Genomic DNA, 24,334 nt, shown 5'->3' with positions numbered 1-24,334 from the left:
AATATTGTGTTCTTAGAGTAAAAGAAAAGTGATCCCAGATGGACAGTCAGATATGCATGGGAGAATGGAAAAAAGCAAAATAGATAATTTAAATGGGTAATTCTAACTGACTATTGAGTGTACAAAACAGAAGCTTGTAGGACATAAATGTATACAGAAATAAAATATATAACAAGACTGACATATACGCAGGGTGAGAGTTTTTTAAGTAAAGTGTTCTAAAGATCTCTGCTTGTAAAATTTTGATCAGGATGTGTGTGGTAACCTCTAATTTAAAAAGTAATGAAAGAGTGCATAAACTCCAAATAATGGGGAGGGGTGAATAATAAAAAATAATCAACCCCAACTCAGGCAAACGTAGGAGAAAAACAAACACAGCACAGGTGGCACAAATAGATGGCAGGATTAAATCCAAATTAAGGATTATATCCTTAACTATTTTAAAAAGAAATGGACTAAATGTTTTCTAATTTAAAAAGGTTGTCAAAGGTCAAAAAATAAAAGCCAACTAAATGGTGCTTTTAAAAGACATGTAAGATATAAGGATATAAAAATACTGAAAACAGAAATTTCTTTTTTTTTTCAAAATCTGTATCACATATGTGGAGAATGGAGTGCAAGGGGCCGTTTAGATTAGGTTATTGTAGTAGTTCCAGTTGAAGAAAAAATGGACTAGGAGGGGAGGTAAAAAGACGTACTATATGGATTTCAGTTGTTTTTGGAGGTAAAACCCAAAAGACTTACTAAAGGACTTAGCATAGAGGGAGAGAGTATTTGATTTGCAGGAAGGAGTGAGTGGCGAGGGTTCCTCTTCTGAGTACTTCCAAGGTTCACTTAGGGATCCATCCTACATCCTCCATGTGGCAGGAGCTACATTGTATTCCCCAACAAAGATAATGAATATCAAAGTGAGAGGATTTTAATTAAGAGTTAAGATAGGCTGTGACTACTTTATGAAATAAGCAACTGTTTTTCTGATAATTGATTATGATGAACAATTATAAAACAACTGTATTTGAGATTAAGTAAATGCATGCATGCATAAAGGTGTAAAGATTCCAATTTTGGTCCAAATCACTGACAGGTCAGCCTTAACATCTGGAAAGCATCCTGTACACACCCTTGCCTAACAACAGCTGAAACTACTTCTCAGCAGGATACTGATGATGTATTAAAGAAGCAAGACAAATGTTGCCTTTAGGCAGGCATGAATTTCAACTAACCACTGGTGCCCTAAAACATAAAACAAAATCCAAATTTGGTGACAGAAAAGGGAATTCTTTCCCTTATCTAAAACCAATGAATAAGCTATACTAATTTATGAATTTAGGTAAAGCCCATAATTTTAGTCACTGCATGATGTGAAAAGTATTATTGTTTATTTTTATAATATATTCATATTTTCAAAGTTTGTGATTAAAACTGAACCAAATTCTACACTTGTGAAGAAGTCTTACCATCGTCACTTTTTCTATAAAATTAACTTTTTATTTTTAAAATATAAATAAAAACAACAAAACTAAAAAAAAAAAAAAAACAAAACTAAAACTACTACTCACATCATAAGTTAATGAGTCTGCTTCATTGGCCACTGTAAGGCCTGCCAATTCTCCAAGTCCCAGTTCACTTTCAAGGGCTTCATCTGCTCCCATGATGAATGACTTCCCAGAAGAAGGAGGAAACGTCAATGCTTCCACTGAAGGGGGAATACAAAAGAAACATTAAAAAAAACATGTAAATAGTCAACAATTAGTCTCATAAGGGCATGTCTACATTTGATTATTTTTAAATGCTTTTAAACACAATAAAATTCAGTGAGCAGAAAATCCTGAAGAATTGCTTAACTTTGTCATCATCTAAGAAAAGTACAACATGAAACAAATCCATTGTCCTTTCTTTTTCACTATAGAGAAAAATGTATAAATGTATAAAAGAAAGTAGGTTTTCCTCATTTGATATTTCATGCTAATTACCCAATTGATTTCTATCAATTATTAAAACATGTACAACAAGTGATTCTGAATACTGCTGGCTGCATTCAAAGTAAAATTGGTTAATTCTATAACCTGAAGTAATATGGAAAATTTCAAATGAAAACGGTCGTAATTGTAAAATGTGCCTATGTAAGGCAAAACTAGTATGTGTTGTTAGAACTCAGGATTACCTCTGGAGAAGAGGGAAGGGGTAGTGTTTGAAGGAAGCACCATCAGGACTTCTAGGTCCAGGTAATGTTCTGCTTCTTTACCTAGGCAGTGGTGACATGTTTGATTTCCCTTTGAGATCATTCACTGAGCTGTACCCTCAGGACTTCAGCAGTTTACTGTAGGTATGTTATATTTCATTTAAAAAGATTTATTTCAAACAAGTTTTTTAAAAGTGTCCATTTGAGGGCTTCCCTGGTGGCGCAGTGGTTGAGAGGCCACCTGCCGATGCAGGGGACACAGGGGGTTCGTGCCCTGGTCTGGGAAGATCCCACATGCCGCGGAGCGGCTGGGCCCATGAACCATGGCCACTGAGGCTGCACGTCCGGAGCCTGTGCTCCGCAACGGTAGAGGCCACAACAGTGAGAGGCCCGCATACCGCAAAAAAAAAAAAAAAAAAAAGTGTCCATTTGAACACTTTTTATAAATGCAAATTACTCTGACAAGCCATCAGAGGTAGCTCTCTAAATAGTTTTCTACAGGTGGTTACTTTACTGACGACAAACATTTATGAGTTGATTAGATGAATTTAGTAGTTTAAACTCCGGCTGCTAAAGAAGTAAATTAACTTTTTTTGAAAGAAACAATTTTATTAATCAGTATATGCAGAAAATAGATTTACAAGGTGTTTTTCAGTTTTACATTCAATCATATAATTTTAGATTCAACCATAAATATTTGTTGAAGAAATGAAAGAACAGGTACGTGCTTTTATAAATAGTAGTGGCAGGAACTCTACTCAAAATCCTTATAAGAACAAAGTAGAGGATAAATTAATAAGACATTTTCAAATCACCATGTGATAAAGCTGCAATAATAAAAATGGGTTTTACCCAAACATACCATATATCCTATGACGGGTTCAAACAACTCTAAACATTTACTAATAAAGAGTGGGAATTATTTAATTTAGAACAGCAATTTTTATGCCAAAATTTCAACCAAATGATTCATGTGAGACTATGAGGCTAGGTCTTCAGCCAGGTGATATTTTGTTTGTTTTGCTTTCATGTCTAATATTGCCAGATAACTTTGTTCAGGTGCGAAATAAAAATGGCTCTTCTCCCCAAAAAAGAAACTAAGATTTGTGGGATTTGGCCATACACATTGTGTGGGCTAATTTAACTAATGTTCTAGGAATGGCCAAGTAAAACCTGAAAACAAAGGAAGGCAACAACTGCTTCTACACACACCAGTGGCTAAGGCAGCAGACCTGAGGCCCAAAGAAAGAGAGCACCAATGGGCATAACTGTCGTTGATTGATCTCTAAGAGACCTTAGAACTTGCAACTATAGGTCACATTTCTATCTGGTAACTAAACATTACTGGCTCTAACCAGCTTTTACAAAATGATTTAACTATGCCTCTTAAGTGTGGCATTGCCTTCTGAATCATTATGATAAAAATAAAGTAATAAACTTCTACAGCACACACAAGCTACGGAAACTTTTTCTGAAACTGGACTGGAGACCAAGAAGCATCAGTCACAGGCAATGAAAGCTACAACATATTTCTTAAGTGCCTTTTCTATTTCTGAAAATCCTGCACTGAGGGGGAAGACTTAGGACCAATCTTACAGATCATAAGTTAGATATTCAATGCTTCAGTTCTAAGATTCTTAACATTTTTTTTTTTCCTATCAAGGGCACTTTCTTTGCTTTATATCATCCTTTTTTGTACATGTGTCATTTAGTACATATTCTGCCTCTATTTTTAGAATTCTGCAAGATGAAATCTCTGATAAAACTCTTTTGGAGTTATTAGAATAAGAGAAAAACTAACTTTTCTTCTTATCTAGACCTGACCTTAGAATAAATGAAATTGATTAAAATTCTCACATCTGTAAGTGTCAACTGAATGAATATCCTAGTGAACAGCAAACATACCTATTGAGGCCTATGACTTCACATCTTAATTCAAAAGACACATGTCTAAATCAAATAAATTGTTCACCTAGAATATAAAGGCGTAACATGTGGTTTTTCATTATTTAACGTATGGAAAATGAATTTCCAGTATACTGTAATTAACTCTAACAAATAACTAACCATGTAATGGTCAAACAGTTCACTGAAAAAGTATTCCGAACATGAAACTCTATTCATCAAGGTCCCGTCAGTTTATGTCTCTCTAAAACATAGCTGAATTTAAAGCCAAGAAAGAATAAAACATATGATTTTTCTGTGGCTTTTTCCCAGGTTGTTTTGTTCATTAAATGATAATGTGAAGAGGCGTATCCACTGCAAATAATTACAATACTTAAATTCAAGGAAATTTTAAAAAATAAAATTTGAAGTATATTCATTAATCATTAAGATTACTTTTATGTCATTCTGGACTTTCAGCTAATGTAAATATATATATTTTAAAATCAATTTACATATATACATTTATAAATAGATATATCAGAACTTAAAAGGCAGAAAACTGTATTTATGCACCATAAGACTGTACTGTAAAAAACTGGGAACAACCTAAATATCCAAAAGGGGCGGACTTCCCTGGTGGCGTGGTGGCTAAGAATCCACTTGCTAATGCATGGGACATGGGTTTGAGCCCTGGTCCGGGAGGATCCCACATGCCGTGGAGCAACTAAGCCCGTGCGCCACAACTACCGAGCCTGCGCTCTGGAGCCCGTGAGCCACAAATGCTGAGCCCACGTGCTGCAACTGCTGAGCCCGTGTGCCTAGAGCCCGTGCTCCGCAACAAGAGAAGCCACCGCAATGAGAAGCCTGCACACCACAGTGAAGAGTAGCCCCTGCTCACCAGAACTAGAGAAAGCCTGTGCACAGCAACGAAGACCCAATGCAGCCAAAAATAAATAAATAAATGAAATTATATATACACACACACACACACACACACACACACACATATTTAAAAAGGGGGGAGTGGTTAAGAATAAAGTCTAAAATAGAATAATCTTAAAATTATAATTATGAAGATTATTTTTATGATTTCATATAAATAAATAAAATTGAATTATTCTACATGGTGACTATAACTCTGCAAAAAGTATATGCACATAGACAAGGACTGAAAGAGAACAAGAAAAAACAGAAAGTAGAAAATGTGGCTAGACCTTCAGGTGTCTTTTTTCCCTTTTTCATTTGAAATGATAAATTGCTTAAATATTTTAAAATATTTACGTGAGTCTCAAAGTAAACATTTATTATTTATAGTAATAATAATTTAAAGTAATTTTCTCATTGTTGGAATGGTATAATTACAACTACCTGTGTATACACCAAATACATGGCTTCTGTGGCGCTAGGGGATATTCTAAACTATAATTTAGAGTTGATTTTTAAGTTTATGCATCTTTTTCAAATCTTAGAGATTACAGTTGGAATCAAACCCCCTTGAATATAAGAAAGCCTACATATGGGGAGTACTACATAGTTCAAACATTTGTAGAATAAAATTCTTCTCTTAGAGAGCCCTTTCTAATAATTTATATAAGTACATCCAAGTGCTTTTTGTACTCCAGTGTCTAAAATACTTGCCTTCATCTGCCCTATTTATTTCATGTTCAGGAAGCCTGGAGCTGCTGGGTCTGGAAGGTGAACCCACAGATGGCTGCAATGAGGGAAGTTCATCAACATCTCTCAAATTAGCAAGCATATCTTGCAGTTTTGACCTATTGGGCCCTAGCCCCCAAAAAGGGAGGGAGAGAACAAAAAAGAGGAAATAGAATTATCCAACTGCATCAAAATGGAGTCATAAACCTTACATCTGCCGACATTCACCTTTAAAACTACCCTACTATATTATATTAAAAAGTAATTATTTTCTAAGTTTTCAAATTATTTTAAAAGTTTATTATTTCTTGAAAAAAAATTGTGTTTTACATATATTTTTTAGATTAAGCTAATGGAATAACATCACTACTTGCATGAAAAAATGCTCATGTACAATTTGGACCATTAAAAATAATATTATTCTATAATCCTTGTATACTGCTCTAAACGCAGACAGATACCACAGACTGTGAAGCTACTGCGTACATTGAATTAAACAATCACATTCTTTTTTGTTTATATTAAGTTGCATTCATTGCCTTACGTCCTGAAGCTATGGTATCTGAGGTGAAGTATCAGGCCCTGCCAATTACTTACCTGTACTTTGATGCTGCATTCTCCCACATCCCTGTTTTGATTGTTTTATATAGGATAGAGGCTGAAACAGATCTTCAGTAGTTTTTCCTGTTATAAGTTTAATTAAGAATGGGAAAATCTTACCCATAGTCCATTATGTTATTTTTCCTATACCAGCAAAGAATACAACTATTTTTAAGCAATTTTAACTACTACCTAGAAATATATTCTAAGACAGTATGATTGAAGAACACAATTTGACTGGAAATATTTCTACTAGACCATATTAAAAAGACTCAACTTCTTCCAATGAGTAACAGTTCAATTTTAAAAATACCCATGGTGGTTTATGAATTAATGCTCCATATATCAATTCAAAGCTTTCCTTCAGTTCTATTTTCATTTTAAGTCTTCCAGTTCTGTTTTAATCTTGTCTTCACTGGTTCCCAGACTATCATTTTATCAAGATAACCTGAACTGATGATGATAAACAAAATGTGCTGAACATCAGTCTACAGTCCCTCTCTCTTCAGTGAAAGACATTAAAATTTCTCCTCCTAAAGAATCATTTTTCTTCACCATACTAAAAAGCTACGTGCCATATGCCTGAATAGTGATCAAGATCCCCAGGTCCAGGAAATCCAATAGCTTCTATTAGCAGGAATACTGTTCCAGTCAAATGGTGCAGTTTTAGACCTTAAATGCTAAATTCCAACTATAGTGATGCCTTGATATTTGACAAGAACCTAATAATAAATATAATAGTAGATGGATTCTACATAAGTCCTGGATACTTTTCCAACTCAAAGATCTTTTACATTTTAAGACATTCATTATTGTAGCATAATGGCTTAAATATATCAACTTTAAGTCAATCTGACGATTAAAATATTCTCCTTGTTTCTTGTGTATGACAGACAAATATTCCTTAAAATTTCAGTTTAACTGCTTTTATCATGGCTCTGAAAAGCCATAACAAACCATGTCTCACTATTGCTTAAAGATTAAATTTTTATCAGTATTTTTTTTTGTTCTTCTGAGAATGCTTATTTTGTCCTTTTTTTATAACATTTTTATTGGAGTATAATTGCTTTACAGTGGTGTGTTAGTTTCTGCTTTATAACAAAGTGAATCAGTTATACATATATATATGTCCCCACATCTCTTCCCTCTTGCGTCTCCCTCCCTCCCACCCTCCCTTCTAGCTGGTCACAAAGCATCAAGCTGATCTCCCTGTGCTATGTGACTGCTTCCCACTAGCTATCTATTTTACATTTGGTAGTGTATATATGTCCATATATGCACTACCACTCTCTCACCTTGTCCTAGCTTACCCTTCCCCCTCCCCGTGTCCTCAAGTCCAGTCTCTAGTAGGTCTGCATCTTATTCCCGTCTTGCCCCTAGGTTCCTCATGACCTTTTTTTTTTTTTAGATTCCATGTATATGTGTTAGCATACGGTATTTCTTTTTCTCTTTCTGACTTACTTCACTCTGTATGACAGACTCTAGGTCCACCCACTTCACTACAAATAACTCAATTTCGTTCATTTTTATGGCTGAGTAATGTTCCATTGTATATATGTGCCATATCTTCTTTATCCATTCATCGACACACTTAGGTTGCTTCTATGTCCTGGCTATTGTACATGGAGCTGCAATGAACATTGTGGTACATGACTCATTTCGAATTATGGTTTTCTCAGGGTATATGCCCAGTAGTGGGATTGCTGGGTTGTATGGTAGTTCTATTTTTAGTTTTTTAAGGAACCTCCATACTGTTCTCCATAGTGGCTGTATCAATTTACATTTATTTTTTAATAAAAAGTATAAAACGTTCTTATGTTTTAATATTAAACCTTCCTCACTTGGATTTAATTTACATTGAGAAGGCATCAAATGTCATTCTCTCTCAGTTACATAATGGTTGGTACAGTACTAACATCAATAATGGCCACTGACTTTTTATCCATTAAAGCTAAATACTTGTAAATTCTAAGATATTTTAAATAACGATTTAGTATTTATCAGTAACTACTAGATTGTAAAAGAATGACTGGTCTTTGATAATCCCTAGCATCACTATAGAAAGAGAAAAAGAAAAGGCATATCCTTCCAGCCTTTTGCAATTTTAAACACATGCCTCACTCAAGTTGGATTTTAATCCTACTTTACACTACTTTAATATCCCAAAGGATGAAATTCCTATTGCCATAAAAGGGAGACCCATGTCCATACTGTCAATAACAGTGGTAACACAAGGAGATAGATAGTTCAGCCTTGCTCTCCTAAAAAGGTGTTTAAGATGGTTTTCAGGGATGTTTGAAAGCTTTTGTATTTCTATTTTAAATACTTAACTAGATCTATTGTTAAACTTTATTAATAATTTGAATAAGTTATACAGATATGATTCATAGGGCTAGAAATTTCATTTTAACTTCCATTTTTGATGTGGCACTCATTTTGTTGAAAAAAAAACAAACCTAATTGGTAATATTACAAATGAAATTGGCCAAAAATTTAAATTAGAAAAATAAATACTTAAAAAAAGTTGTGTATCTGACTCTGTGCCCTGTATAGAATATAGTGATGAGAGCAAATGAACTGTGTGTTATGAACACATAGAATATTCAGGGGTAGAAATTAACTTTCTTTCTGTCTCCAAGACTTAAAATTATAAGTAATAATTTTGGTGGCTTGCCAGAGGGTCAGTCACACTCGATAAGACTTAAAATTGTCAACAGTGAAAACCCATTACTGTAATTAAGCACATCTAATTTTAAAAATCAAATGATCAATATGTTTGAAAACATAGTTCCACATACTCATGACACTCTGGATTTATTACTGGAATATATTATAATTCATAATTATACGCACAGCCTTTTTTTTTTTAAAGTTCATAATCAAACAGCTAACCATTTAATTTCAACCCCTGAGAACAAGTGAAAAGGAAAGAGGTCAGGAGCAGAAAAGAAAAAGAGTAAGTAGTTTTAGGAAAACATTGGAGAAAAAAATCGGGGGATATGAAAGAGGTAAGATTTATGATTTATAGATACAATGTTTTCCACTTACTCTTCACCCCCTTTTTCCCCTTTCTCTCCTTTTTGTATTGTTCCTTGAGTTTGGTAATTACTCCCTGGTCCACATTCCAAGCTTCAGGCATGAGACACTGGTCTTCCTTTTCTAAACAGAGTGAAACAAATGAAACAGCCTTTTTCAATAAAATATTGAACAATATTCAATAAAATATTGAACAGTGAACAGTAAATTCACTGTTATGTCAATGGATGGACATAATAACCATTTTCTTCATAGTAGCACTAATTTTAAGGTCATTACTTATTCATTAGATAGATACATGTCACATAAAATATAATATCCAAGAAACAAGTGATCAATTCAATTTCCTAGGTAATAATATCAAATCTCTCTTGAAATAGACATAGAAAAAAAAAAAACCCTGCAAGATTTGAGCTACTTATAGTATATTAAGCCCCCAAAGTCCATATTCAAGAACCCCTCATTTTCATCCCATTTTCTGAATTTCATTAGGATTGACTCACAAAAAACCCATTTCTTATTAAGTTATGTAATGAAAGAAGATTAAGCATTTGTACAAAATAGTCTTCAATGATCTTTTCATTTCAAAAATTGTATATTTTTGGCATGTGTTTATTAGCAAATGATCATTTTTATTTTATAGGCTTTACAAATAGCACTTTGTAAACTTATTAATCAACCCGGCATTCAATATTTAAAACAATTTAAGTGACCTGTTAATTTAAAAATATTCAAATCAGGAAACTGAGCTTCTAGTAAAAAAGAAATTCAATCAGTAATTTTCACTATTTCAGGAGTAGAAAATTTAAAGAGTAAATATGTTATATATTTTATACTTACTATAAAATAATTTACTATATGCATATAATGTTATATAAGTGTTAGCTTAGAACACTCACTTGAATTCAAGATTCATACATATACCCAATTGCTTACTCTATATTTCTATTAGGAAGTCAAAACTCAAACCAAACATACATAACCAAACTCCCAATCTTCCCCATCCAATCTGTTCCATCTACAGGGTTCCCCATCTTATTTGAAGGCAATTCCAGACTTCCATTTGATCAGACCAAAAATCTCCCTTTCTTCCAAACCCCACATCAAATATTTCAGGAAATACCGTTTTCTCTACCTTTAAAACACACCCAGAATCTGACCACTTCTCAGCAAATCCACTACTTCCCTAACCTCTGTCTCTCGCTAGAATTACTGCAAATGTTTTCCCACTCTCCCCTCCAAGTCTATTGCCAACATTGATTGCCCTGGGTAGTCTACTCTCAACACAGCAGCCAAAGTGATGCTTTAAAACAAAAGCTGGATCATGTCACCTTTCCAGCTCAAATCCTTCCCATGGTTCCCCATCTCACCAGTGGTCTACATAGCTCCAGTTGATTTGATCATTTCTTACTATATTCCCCTCAGAATCACTCTGCTCCAGCCACTCTAGCTTCTTTGAAGTCCTCAAGCATACCAGGGCTACGGCTATCTTAGGGCATTTGCTCTGGTTTTCTTCTTCTTGAACACTCCTTCCCTGGATACCATGTGGCTAACTCCCTCATCAATGTTGTCTTTTGTTCAAATGTTACCCTCTCAATGGGCCTTACCATGACCAATCTATTTCATATTGTAACCTGTCCCACTCCACCTGACCCTGACCCCAGCACTCTCTATCCCACTTACTCTGTTCTACTTTTTTCTATTTCCCATAGCATTTATCATATTCTGACATACTATATCATTTATCATGTTTGTCTCTTACTGCTATATCCTGTTAGTGAATGTAGGACCACAGGGGTAGGGATCTTCACCTAGAAGACTTGGTACATAGAAGGCACGTGATCAATATTTGTTCAGTGATTGGAATAAACCAAAATGAACCAGAATAAACAGAAATCTGTCTATTTTTAACAAGTTTCAATCCACAGTTTAAAAAACAGATAATTGGGTCTCTGAATATAAACTCAACATTTTTATTGAGTTTTTATAGGCTAAACATTTTTATAGATCTAACTACCAATATATTCTACTAACAACAGTAGAAACAGTCTACTTTTTTCAGAAAGTCTAACAATCAAAAATGTTAATTTTCATCAATCACATCTTAATAATAAATTAAACTGAGTTGGCTCTTGGATCCTAGAATGTCTTCAGTTTTTTAAAGTAAAAATTTAGCTATATCATACTCTTAACTATGTGTCATACTGATAACAACAGTAACGGAAGATCACAGGAGAACTGTGGTAAAATCTATTTGCTTGTGAGAAACTAAGGAGATTCTTAGCATAAGCACAGTAACTTTTTTTAGGGGTATGGGGAACGGATAAAGGAAGCCCTTAAAGTGATTTAAATGCCCATTCAACTAAACAGGATTTGCAATCTAGTTTTGTTAATTGATTAAAAGTGAAATGACTTGAATTTGAATTATAAAATCCTTAACACATACAAGGCCAAACTTCTGGTAAAGAAACCTTCAGTCAACTGAAAGATTCCATTCACTCATACTCATAAACAGAAATGTCCAAGACACTACTAAAGAGTGAGACAGCTCAGATGTGGGAACAGTCACTCATTTTCACCAGTAAATTCATAGCAGGTTACAGACCTGTATCACATAATACTCTGGGCCATGACTCACACCTTAAAGCAAAGGAAGTTATGAAGGGACAATGCAGCTGTCTTTGGAGAAAAATGAATCCCAATTACCCTTGCAATAAGACTGGCAAAGAAAAGGCCAACTATCATTTATACAGATGTGTGACTCCTCAGAGAATGACCTCAGTGTAGCACGGTGGATCTAACTATATTGGAAGAATTGTTGCCTAAAATATCTAAATAACTTGATACATAAGCTCAGTAAGGAATAAGACAGGAGAGAGATTCGTTTTACTTTAACTTCCCCTGGTTTCCAAACTTTGTTCTGTTGGGGAAAAAGAAAAAGCCAGTCACTAAATAGCCATTATATTCTTCAATGACTAAGTAATTATCCCAAATAATTCTTCAAATATTTACCACAAAAAAGGAAAAGAAGTGGCATTATTGCTATCAGAGTCCCTGAAGGTAAAGCCTCAAGGAAAAATTAAGATAGTTACTGTTTCCCTAACCTTATCTGTCTTTAAAGTACATAGACTGTAAGCCAAGGGAATCCTGGAATTCTTCAACCTCCGAAGAAAATTTTCTCATTCTCAGTATCTACATGTCTTCTCTCTGTCTGTCTCTCTCCTTCTCTCACACACACACACACATACACACACCTGATACAACTGATCACTTTTGAAGAATTTATCACAATCCTACCTTACTGATAGGACAATTCATTTCCAAACGCCTAGAATGATCTGTGCTGTGGAAGTTTTCCCTAAATACTTGTTTGAACTCTTACTAGATGTTTAAAATATTAAATCTGTTTAGAACCATTTGTGCAAAAAAATTCTATGCCTTGTACAAAATGATGAAACTTGACTAAAATGAATAACTACAACTTTTTAACTTATACTTCTTTTTGCACAGAAAATGCCAAAGATGAGATCTCTAAAATCCTCTACTACATTCTCATACTCAATTTCCACAAAATCTAGATTTGCAAGTTCTACTGTCTAGGTAGAAAACAGAGAATATCCTATATATGAATTCAAATTATTTTCATACTGTATTGTTTATGTTAAAAGATGAGGTAACTAGTTGTACAACCTTCTTTAAGCACACACACACATACCCTGGAAAAAAGGTGACAATAGAAAAAAGTCCACAGAATGTTCAACATTTCAACATTACAACAGATTTAAAGTGTTCTTCAAGATGTTGCCCTCCTAGTAAAATATTAGTTTCGTTCATTTACATAACATCTCTAGTTGGATCCAGTATGCTTCCTTACCCCAGTCTGTTCCATCGCCTGCACTTCTGGATTCATTGTCTCCTTCTTCTGATGTAACCAAAAAGTCAAACTCCTTTAGAGCTTCTTTTGTATCTCGATCTTCACTGCTATCAGGCAATACTTTTTTCCTAACAATCTAATGAAAAAAACATGCTCAATTAAAATATTAGGATATATTATGGGATTAATTTAAGTAAAGAAGACTATATCCTTTTACCACTGAATGAGAAAATCCTATTATTTTCTTCAGAAAATGCATCTTTGTTGTGTTAAATAACTGTAATACCTATCCAATTCAGTAGAAAACACAGATGTCATTTTAAAAAGATATACACTATACATTTTAAAGTAGTGATTTAAACTTTGTTAAATGATGGCTTGTTTGTTTTAAATAAACAAATGGAATCATATATTGAAAACACTGGAATATAAGACATGCACTTAAATTACAGATAGATGAAAAATGTCCCTGACATACTGTATTATGAGAACCACAACCAAATCTTACATTTCTTGGATGCAGTCTGTGCAGCGAGCAGATATTCTAATCTAACCAAAGAAAGAACTACTTCATAAAACATTGCAAGAGTTTTTCAGAATATAACCATGATAAATTTTAACTCTAGTACATCATTCCCTTACAAAAGCTAAAATCACAAAAGCTACAAACTCAGAAATGCATGCCACAAGATTGAGAAGGTATTCTGTGGGGCAGGGGGAACAATGCCCATTATTATTTCTACTGTCCCAACCTTGCATCAATTTCCTCTAATAATTGTCTATATATTCAAATTTTTCTTCAAATATTGATCTTTTAGAGACATAATCTAGATTTAATAGCAAATCTGACAAGGGCCATTATGTCTCATTTTTATACATTTAGAAACACCTCTGGAATCATAAGGTGAAGAGATCAAACATGAGAAAAGAGAAGGAGATGGGGAGGAGGAAAATGACCCAGAGTGTAATGCAAAGAAAAATCAAACTCCAATACAGGGCAAAGAACAAGAAAGGACAATGAACGTATGTAGCTTTTTGAAGAAAATGCCTGAAGAAAATAGACTTAACACAACCAACAGCTACTAAGAGCCTTATGTTTCTGTATTTTCTTAGTTGAATCTATTGAACTATTTTTGATTAAAGAAATAAAATAACATTTTAAGAACCTGCTTGTTCTACTAAACATTTTAACAGCATAATTTTCAGCCATTCTCTCTCTATACAGCACTGCAATAAATCTTCTAAGTCCTGCTTATACATTGCTACATAGAGTTAGATTTTTAAAGTCTTTTGGCATGTAGCTATTATACTGCAGCTGTGAAAATCAATGTAATATATAATAAAAATTAGCAAAACTATTATAAAGAAACCAATTATTTGTTTAGAAATATTTTTCTAAAGGAAAAACTAGAAAAATTTTTGGGTCCAATATTTAAATGGGGTTAAGTATGCTTATATTAGCTGTGCCTTCATTGCTTGGTCACAGAATTGCTATGATCTGCACTAATTGGAGGTCAAGATATTTATGAATTCAATTATTTAAAAAGAAACCAGTTTACAGTTAGGAATTTCTATTAAGACCACACTTGATAGTTATAATAAACAGCTTATAGATTTTTTAATATTTACACTGATATAACGACTAACAACAAAACTTAAAGCATCATAATTAGTTATTATTTAACCACTGTTATGAATAACGTATTCTGATGGAAAAATAATATCTCAGTACAATCATCCCATAGAAATCACAAGTCAGCACAGAATTTCCAAATGATTACGACAGAGAAAAGTTATCATACAAGCTTCGGCATTTTCTTTTACTACGGTATATTTAAACATGTGCTATAACTACTTGTTTGAATAATAAAAAGAGGGAGTAACTATGTGAAGTTCAAATAATATCCATGGCAGGGCTGTTATTAGCACAGTACTACTGAATAGTGACCCAGGGAAACATTAATCTGGAAGTAGTAAATTGAGTGTCTCTGATGAAAGCAGAGGACATAAAGAGAACAGAGAAATTACACTTAGAAAGCACTTTATAGTTAAACATATCATTTTCATACATAGTGTTTCATTTATTCCTCACAAAATACTCTGGGGATAAGATGGTTATTTATTATAATCCCCATTTTACAAACTGAAAAACTAAGCCTGAAGGATTAAGAAGCACAGATAATTAGTGACAGAACTGGGACTTTAGCCCAAGGCTTTGACTCGTTCCAGTCTGCTTTATTTACATTACCTTACTTTCTCCTCCCTCTTCTTAAATAAATGTGAAGGAGGAAATGTGAACACTCTCCTAAACACAGAAGCACACCCTCATCTCTTACTTAAAAGAAGGAGAAGGAGAAAGACAGAGAAGGAAGGAGAGGAGGGAATATGAAGAGAGAAAGAAAAGAGGGGAGAGGTTAAAAAGGGGAGAGGGTAGAAGGGAATAGAATAAAGAAGGGAAGAGAAGGGAGAATTTAGATACCTCTTATTCCAGGACTCTACCATGGAAACAATAAACTTACAAAAATCTAAACAAAACCACAGAATAATGCTAAACAAGTTTGGAGAAATCTAATGGAAGAGTTCTGAAAACGTGTAGAACTTGCCTACCAAAGCAACCCTGACATGAGAAACAAAAACCACACCGATTAGAGTTGACGCCAGTCACCATCAGGCACCATAATGGGTCTGTCAGTTCCATTGTCTTATAGCACCAAAAACAATGCATTGTTATAACACACATTTACCATGTTCACTAACCCTACAAAAATGTTGAAATGTTTAATGAATTAACAAAAAGCTAATGAATGAAGGCCCATAAGAAAAAGCTGCTATACTAAAAAGTCTTGAATTTGAAATCAATACAAAAACTTTTAGATTAAATTTCTCCAAACTTATGGGGAATATAGATTAAATTTCCCCAAACTTATGGGGAATTTAGATTAAATTTCCCCAAACTTTTTTTTTTTATGGAAAAAAAATTTAAGGGTTGAAGTTGAAGGGTATGGATTAAAGTATGCATAATGGTCCCTAAAAATATTTATATCTGAGTTATTCAACTCACCGTTGAAGTATCAATGATGCTTTTCTCTCTTCCATCAATGTCATCATCTTCATCTTCATCACTGAAATCTGCAGCTGCACTTTCAAGGAATTTAAAATTATCCAGCACGGAGGCAGAATCTGTTAACTCAGATTTTCTGGTTTAAAACATATACACCTTGTTCAGTTAATTTTTTAAACTCGACATAAGAATTAATCCATGATATACAGCACTAACTTCTGTTTATATTGTATTATGACACCTCCAAATCATATTATGAGCTACACTGATTCTTATCTATTACATTTCCATGGATTTTAACTGGAAAAGCAATATAGGAAGGAAGTGCCTACTCTTTTTTTTTTTTTTTTTGCGGTACGCGGGCCTCTCACTGTTGTGGCCTCTCCCGTTGCGGAGCACAGGCTCCAGACGCGCAGGCTCAGCGGCCATGGCTCACGGGCCCAGCCGCTCCGCGGCATGTGGGATCTTCCTGGACCGGGACATGAATCCGTGTCCCCTGCATTGGCAGGCAGACTCTCAACCACTGCACCACCAGGGAAGCCCTGCCTACTCTTTTAAAAGTACTTTGCAATCATACCTACTACTTAGATTAATGACAATCCAATATAAAGAACTCCCCCTTCTGATCCACTATTATGTTGATTTTTAAGCCAACCTTAATGCATTTCTTTTAAAAATATTTTTCTTATTATCTCTACCTGTTTTTTTTCTATTTCTTTTCCTCTCTGCAACTCTTCCTCTGACACAGAAGTTTCCATAACTAAGAAAATAACTAGTAAACACATCATTTTTCTCTGATGCAATCTTGCATTTCTGAACAGCTAAAGAGTTGAAAAAAGCAAATGTGTGCATAAAGTTACTAAAAACAATATTTTAGTCAAATTAATATTACTACAAAACTTGATCCTGTTGGTTAAACCTTTTCGAAATGATTGACTTTTCAAATATGTAAGATTTTATTTTAGTTCCCTCTAAAGAATTTTAATAAAAAATTTCTTAATGGCCAGAACAGAATGATTTCTCTCATTAGGAAATGTTATAGATAAGAAGACATTTTCCTGAAAAAATTTAGCCACAACTATGGGCAAAATTCTCAAAACAGATAAATCTTAAATTTCAAATCTGCTCAGAGCTACGTTTTTGTTTTTTTCCAACCTACGCTCCATCCCTATAGAAGTCAGATTCAGAATAATACCTTTATCAGTTTCAAAAGAGAGGTCAAGGCCAAAACACAAGACAACTAGAGTGGTCTTTCCTGAGGGTCTTTATAATAATTTGAGCTAATTCATTAGGTAAAAATATAACCAGGATTAATGCCTACATTGTCTACTTCTACATAGAGAAACAATCTACATCTTACATTTATTAAAACAAGTTATATAGTCTTAACTATTAATGAATACATTTAAGAAGGCTCCAGTGACATTTGTTTATAAAAGTCGTATTTTTAAACCTTTACCTAAACCCCATAATTTTAGTTTATGTTCCAAATAATAGAAACTATGTTCTCACTAGAAAATGTATAGAGCTCAATTAAAACCATTCTTCCAGCCTAAACATGAGTTAAAGTAACATCATACTCAGACTTTCAAAGAATCTTTGGCTTTTTATTTCTTTAAGAATTTGGCTTTTTATTTCTTTAAGAATCATGTCAACTTTTTTCAATAAAGAAGAATCTCCTTATTTAACTGTCCATGTTCATTTTAAGCAGAATTACATATAATTGTATGATACATAATCCAAAAAGCAAAAAAAAATTTCTGCTACTGAATTCTTCACTTATTCTATCAATTAAAATATATATACTTGAAATAGATACTTTTCAAGGGGAAGATGAGTTACAGCATTATTAGATACATGAAAGTGGCTAAGAAAAGGTTTACATCAAAAGAATTAAGTATTTATATGATTTCTGCGTCACCAGGAATGAAATTTCACTCGTACTGATTTGAAGTGAATTTCCAAATAAGATCTTTTATGAAGTTCTAATAGTGACTGAGCTTCAAGATATTAAAATCTATATTAAATCCATAAATTGCAATTAAAAAATCTTAAATAAAAATATTCTTAAAGTAATCATAAATGATAACTCTAATCCCTATGGTGTTATCTACTACCAAATAAAATTTTAATTTTTTTATTAAACTTTACCATTAAATTACTTCTGTAGCAGTATCTAAAAGTACAAGTATCACAAGTGTCATCCATAAGCCAAAAACATTAATAAGAACTAAAACTAGAGCCAAACCACTTTCCAGACAAAATACTTACCCAATCATTGCTGTCTCTTTAACTTCAGCCTCTGTGCCATTTATAACTGAGTCCTGATTTTTGTCATCTTCCCTGTCAGTGACATCACTTGAAAAGCCCAACAAAGCTCGCACTCGTTTGGATTTCACATCTAGAATAGTATCTGTGTAACCCACCTCCTGTAGATACCTGCGTGTGAAGAGGATCTTTACAACTCAGTCATATTGGAATCAGTATTCTATTACTGAATATGTAAATAAAAACATTTCTTTAAATTCATATGCCTGCATAAGACTTAACAGTACAGTACTATGCTAGTAAGACTTGCTAATAAATAATCTTCCAGCTGCAGATGGAGCTGTCTCTTGCAGTACCAGCCTCTATGGTCACTGAGAAAAATCAAAGAACTATACAATACACCATTCATTTATCATAAGAAGAAGCTATTCCTTAATATACCTAATGGCACATTCTTTATTCTAGGCAGGGCTGGAGTAAACTCACTCTCAGATTCTACTGAATTACTATTTTATAATAGTAACTACAATAACCAATAGTCTTTTTACACTTCTGATATTAAACTATCATTGGATAAATGGAAATCTAGAGAGAAAGTTTCTAGCATATATCTCTATGACATACAAAGTTTCTAGCATATATGGTTTCCTCCATGACATAAAAAAGACAGTATATTCCAAAGAGCCACTTCCACAGAAGGGAAGCTTCTATCCTGACGACAACTCTAAAATAAAAATAGACCACAACTCAATTGTGGGATGTGAGATGAGTGGGTGCCCAGGGGTGTGTGTGCTGCAGAGAGGCAGCAGCATAGAAAACAGAGAATAGGCTTTGTATGGAGAGTTACACCTGGGTTCAAAGCCCATTTCTTCCACCTTCTTCCTGTGTAACATTAATTCTCCTGAACCTCAGTTTTCCTTCTCCTAAAAGAGACACACCTAGAACAGTGTCTGGCGTATAGAAGGCGCTCAGTATCTATTAACAACAAAGATGACCAAAAAAGATGAAAAGTGGTAGTGGCAAAAACATGAAAAAGGCAAATGCCACTAATAATGTCATTAATAAACATGATAGACAAATGTCTACCAATAACTTACAAGCATTAACTTAGAGGTAAGTATCAAGTCTATGAGACGAAAGAGAAAACAAAGATCAAAAAGATAACCAGTCTGATCTAAGATCACTTTAAGATCTGGTATTAAGAGTTATTATAGGTCAAAGAGATACCTCACAAAGACATGTAACCAAAATGGAATAAATGTATCTTATTAAGTCAAGGTACTCATTTTTCAATCCTATCCAGTACCTATAGAAAATTTTTGATTAAAATTTGGATAGTAAATTTCAAAAGTTCCCGATTTTAATCAGTTGGTTCTTGCAAACAAACACAAAGGTATTATGCTTTTCTATTTTTAACAAATAATACTTGATACATAACTCACTTTGGCAACAAAATCACATTACATATAACCGTTTCCAAAACTGCTCATTCCATAGATAAGTTGGCTTTACTAAATAGTTACTTCCTTATTCATTAATAAAGTGTAACCTTTGAGAGGCAGATTACGAGTCTTTTAAAAGATATTTCTTGGATTGCTCACTATGATAACCACTTGTCATTAAAAAAAAACAAATTCAGCACTTTAAGAACTTATTTATTTATAAAAGGAAAATGCATAAATCACATTTAAGACCAAAGTGAAAACCCATTTATTAAATAGTAATGAAGTCTCTGGAGACTGAATTCAGCTGGAGACGGAACTCACTGGAGACTGGAGCTCATGAGGGCCTTTGGGGTGACTGTGGTTCAAGTTTATAAAATTTTATTAGATGGTTCACCGCTGTACTTACTATGAGGAAAGCAGAGTAAAGTTGGAAAAAAATCTAGTAACTTTGAAAAACTGAGACCAGAGGAGCGACTGGTTCAAGATGGTGGAATAGAAGGACGTGAGCTCACTCCCTCTTGCAAAGAGCACCGGAATCCCAACTAACTGCTGAACAGTCATCAAGAGGAAGACACTGGAACTCACCAAAAAAGACACCCCACATCCAAAGACAAAGGAGAAGCCGCAGTGAGACGGTAGGAGGGGCGCAATCACAATAAAATCAAATCCCACAACCGGTAGGAGGGGCGCAATCACAATAAAATCAAAACCCACAACCGCTGGGTGGATGACTCACAAACTGGTGAACAATTACACCACAGAAGTCCACCCACTGGAGTGAACGTTCTGAGCCCCACGTCAGGCTTCCCAACCTGGGGGTCGAGCAAAAGGAGGAGGAATTCCTAGAGAATCAGACTTTGAAGGCTAGCGGGATTTGATTGCAGGACTTCGACAGGACTGGGGGAAACAGAGACTCCACTCTTGGAGGGCACACACAAAGTAGTGTGCATGTCAGTACCCAGGGGGAAGGAGCAGTGACCCCATAGGAGACTGAACCAGACCTGCCTACTAGTGTTGGAGGGTCTCCTGCAGAGGCAGGGGGTGGCTGTGGCTCACCGCAGGGACAAGGACACTGGCAGCTAAAGATCTGGGAAGTACTCCTCGGCATGAGCCCTCCAGAGTCCACCCTTAGCCCAACCAAAGAGCCGGGCAGGCTCCAGTGCTGGGTGACCTCAGGCCAAATAACCAACAGGGAGGGAATGCAACCCCACCCATCAGCAAACAAGGAGGTTAAAGTTTTACTGAGTTGTTCCCACCAGAGCAAACCCAGCTCTACACACCACCAGTCCCTCCCATCAGGAAGCTTGTGCAAGCCTCTTCGATAGCCTCATCCACCAGAGGGCACACAGCAGAAGCAAGAATCACAACCCTGCAGCCTGTGGAATGAAAACCACATTCACAGAAAGACAGACAAAATGAAAAGGCAGGGGCTTCCCTGGTGGCGCAGTGGTTGAGAGTCCACCTGCCGATGCAGGGGACATGGGTTCATGCCCTGGTCCGGGAAGATGATCCCACATGCCGCACAGCGGCTGGGCCCGTGAGCCATGGCCGCTGAGCCTGCATGTCCGGAGCCTGTGCTCTGCAGCGGGAGAGGCCACAACAGTGAGATGCCCGCATACCGCAAAAAAAAAAAAGAAAGAAAAGAAAAGGCAGAGGGCTATGTTCCCAATGAAGGAACAAGATACAAACCCAGAAAAACAATGAAATGAAGTGGAGATAGGCAAACTTCCAGAAAAAGAATTCAGAATAATGATAGTGAAGATGATCCAGGAACTCAGAAAAAGAATGGAGGCAAAGATCAAGAAGATGTAAGAAATGTTTAACAAAGACCTACAAGAATTAAAGGACAAACAAACAGAGATGAACACTACAATAACTGAAATGGAAAACATACTAGAAGGAATCAATAGCAGAATAACTGAGGCAGAAGAACGGACAAGTGACCTGGAAGACAGAATGGTAGAATTCACTGCCGCAGAATAAAGAAAAAGAATGAAAAGAAATGAAGACAGCCTAAGAGACCTCTGGGACAACATTAAATGCACCTACATTCGCATTATAGGGGCCCCCAAAGGAGAACAGAGAGACAAAGGACTCAAAATATCTGAAAAGATTATAGTCAAAAACTTCCCTAATATGGGAAAGGAAGTAGCCACCCAAGTCCAGGAAGTGCAGAGAGCCCCAGGCAGGAAAAATCCAAGGTGAAACATGCCGAGACACATAGGAATCAAACTGACAAAAATTAAAGACAAAGAAAAATTGTTAAAAGCAACAAGAGAAAAATGACAAATAACATACAAGGGAACTCCCATAAGGTTAACAGCTGACTTCTCAGCAGAAACTCTACAAGCCAGAAGGGAGTGGCATGATATACCTAAAGTGATGAAAGGGAAGAATCTACAACCAAGAATACTCTACCCAGCAAGGATCTCATTCAGATTCAACAGAGAAATCAAAACCTTTACAGACAAGCAAAAGCTAAGAGAATTCAGCCCCACCAAACCACCTCTACAACAAATGCTAAAGGAACTTCTCTAAGTGGGAAACACAAGAGAAGAAAAGGACCTACAAAAACAAACCCAAAACAATTAAGAAAAGGGTAACAGGAACATACATATTGATAATTACCTTAAATATGAATGGATTAAATGCTCCAACCAAAAGACACAGGCTAGCTGAATGGATACAAAAACAAAACCCATCTATAAGCTGTCTACAAGAAACCCACTTCAGACCTAGGGACACATAGACTGAAAGTGAAGGGATGCAAATGATATTCCATGCAAATGGAAATCAAAAGAAAGCTGGAGTAGCAATACTCATATCAGATAAAATAGACTTTAAAATAAAGAATGTTACAAGAGACAAGGAAAGACACTACATAATGATCAAGGGATCAATCCAAGAAGAAGATATAACAATTATAAATATATATGCACCCAACATAGGAGCACCTCAATACAAAAGGCAACTGCTAACAGCTATAAAAGAGGAAATCGACAGTAACACAATAATAGTGGGGGACTTTAACACCTCACTTACACTAATGGACAGATCAACCAGACAGAAAATTAATAAGGAAACACAAGCTTTAAATGACACAATAGATCAGATAGATTTAATTGATATTTATAGGACATTCCATCCCAAAACAGCAGATTACACTTTCTTCTCAAGTGCACACGGAACATTCTCCAGGACAGATCACATCTTGGGTCACAAATCAAGCCTCGGTAAATTTAAGAAAACTGAAATCATATCAAGCATCTTTTCCGACCACAATGCTTGAGATTAGAAATAAGTTACAGGGGAAAAACGCAAAAATACAAACACAGGGAGGCCAAACAATACGTTACTAAATAACCAAGAGTTCACTGAAGAAATCAAAGAGGAAATCAAAAAATACCTAGAGACTAATGACAACGAAAACACAATGATCCAAAAACCTATGGGATGCAGCAAAAGCAGTTCTAAGAGGGAAGTTTAGAGCAATTCAATCTCACCTCAAGAAACAAGAAAACTCTCAAATAAACAATCTAACCTTACACCTAAAGGAACTAGAGAAAGAAGAACAAACAAAACCTGAAGTTAGCAGAAGGAAAGAAATCATAAAGATCAGAGCAGAGATAAATGAAATAGAAACAAAGAAAACAATAACAAAGATCAATAAAATTAAAAGCTGGTTCTGTGAGAAGATAAAATTGATAAATCATTAGCCAGACTCATCAAGAAAAAGAGGGAGAGGACTCAAATCAATAAAATTAGAAATGAAAAAGGAGAAGTTACAACAGACACCACAGAAATACAAACCATCCTAAGAGACTACTACAAGCAACTCTATGCCAATAAAATGGACAACCTGGAAGAAATGGATAAATTCTTAGAAAGGTATAACCTTCCAAGACTGAACAGGAAGAAACAGAAAATATGAACAGACCAATCACAAGTAATAAAATTGAAACTATGATTAAAAATCTTCCAACAAACTAAAGTCCAGGACCAGATGGCTTCACAGGTGAATTCTATCAAACATTTAGAGAAGAGCTAACTCCCATCCTTCTCAATCTTTTCCAAAAAATTGCAGAGGAAGGAACACTCCCAAACTCATTCTATGAGGCCACCATCACCCTGATACCAAAACCAGACAAAGATACTACAAAAAAAGAAAATTACAGACCAATATCACTGATGAGTATAGATGCAAAAATCCTCAACAAAATACTAGCAAACAGAATCCAACAACACATTAAAAGGATCATACACCATGATCAAGCGGGATTTATCCCAGGGATGCAAGGATTCTTCAATATACACACATCAATCAATGC

The 24,334-nt window shown here is 35.0% G+C and overlaps 1 protein-coding gene across 3 annotated transcripts in view; it reads right to left on the bottom strand.

Moving 5' to 3' along the window:
- Window positions 1-24,334, bottom strand: part of STRN (striatin) — a 111,650-nt gene that overhangs the window by 28,952 nt on the left and 58,364 nt on the right. For 2 of the 3 annotated variants that reach the window (XM_060168510.1, XM_060168512.1), the window contains exons 5-11: window positions 18,565-18,732; window positions 16,294-16,429; window positions 13,233-13,368; window positions 9,371-9,481; window positions 6,320-6,406; window positions 5,708-5,851; window positions 1,560-1,696 (exon numbers count right to left, since the gene is read on the bottom strand). In XM_060168510.1, coding sequence (XP_060024493.1) covers window positions 1,560-1,696; window positions 5,708-5,851; window positions 6,320-6,406; window positions 9,371-9,481; window positions 13,233-13,368; window positions 16,294-16,429; window positions 18,565-18,732 — 919 coding nt within the window. The remainder of the gene's footprint in view (window positions 1-1,559; window positions 1,697-5,707; window positions 5,852-6,319; window positions 6,407-9,370; window positions 9,482-13,232; window positions 13,369-16,293; window positions 16,430-18,564; window positions 18,733-24,334) is intronic. The other variant, XM_060168511.1, reaches the window with a different exon arrangement.

This window comes from Lagenorhynchus albirostris, chromosome 13 (genome assembly GCF_949774975.1).
Source record: "Lagenorhynchus albirostris chromosome 13, mLagAlb1.1, whole genome shotgun sequence".
Taxonomy (NCBI): domain Eukaryota; kingdom Metazoa; phylum Chordata; class Mammalia; order Artiodactyla; family Delphinidae; genus Lagenorhynchus; species Lagenorhynchus albirostris.
This window is presented reverse-complemented; position numbering and strand designations above follow the sequence as displayed.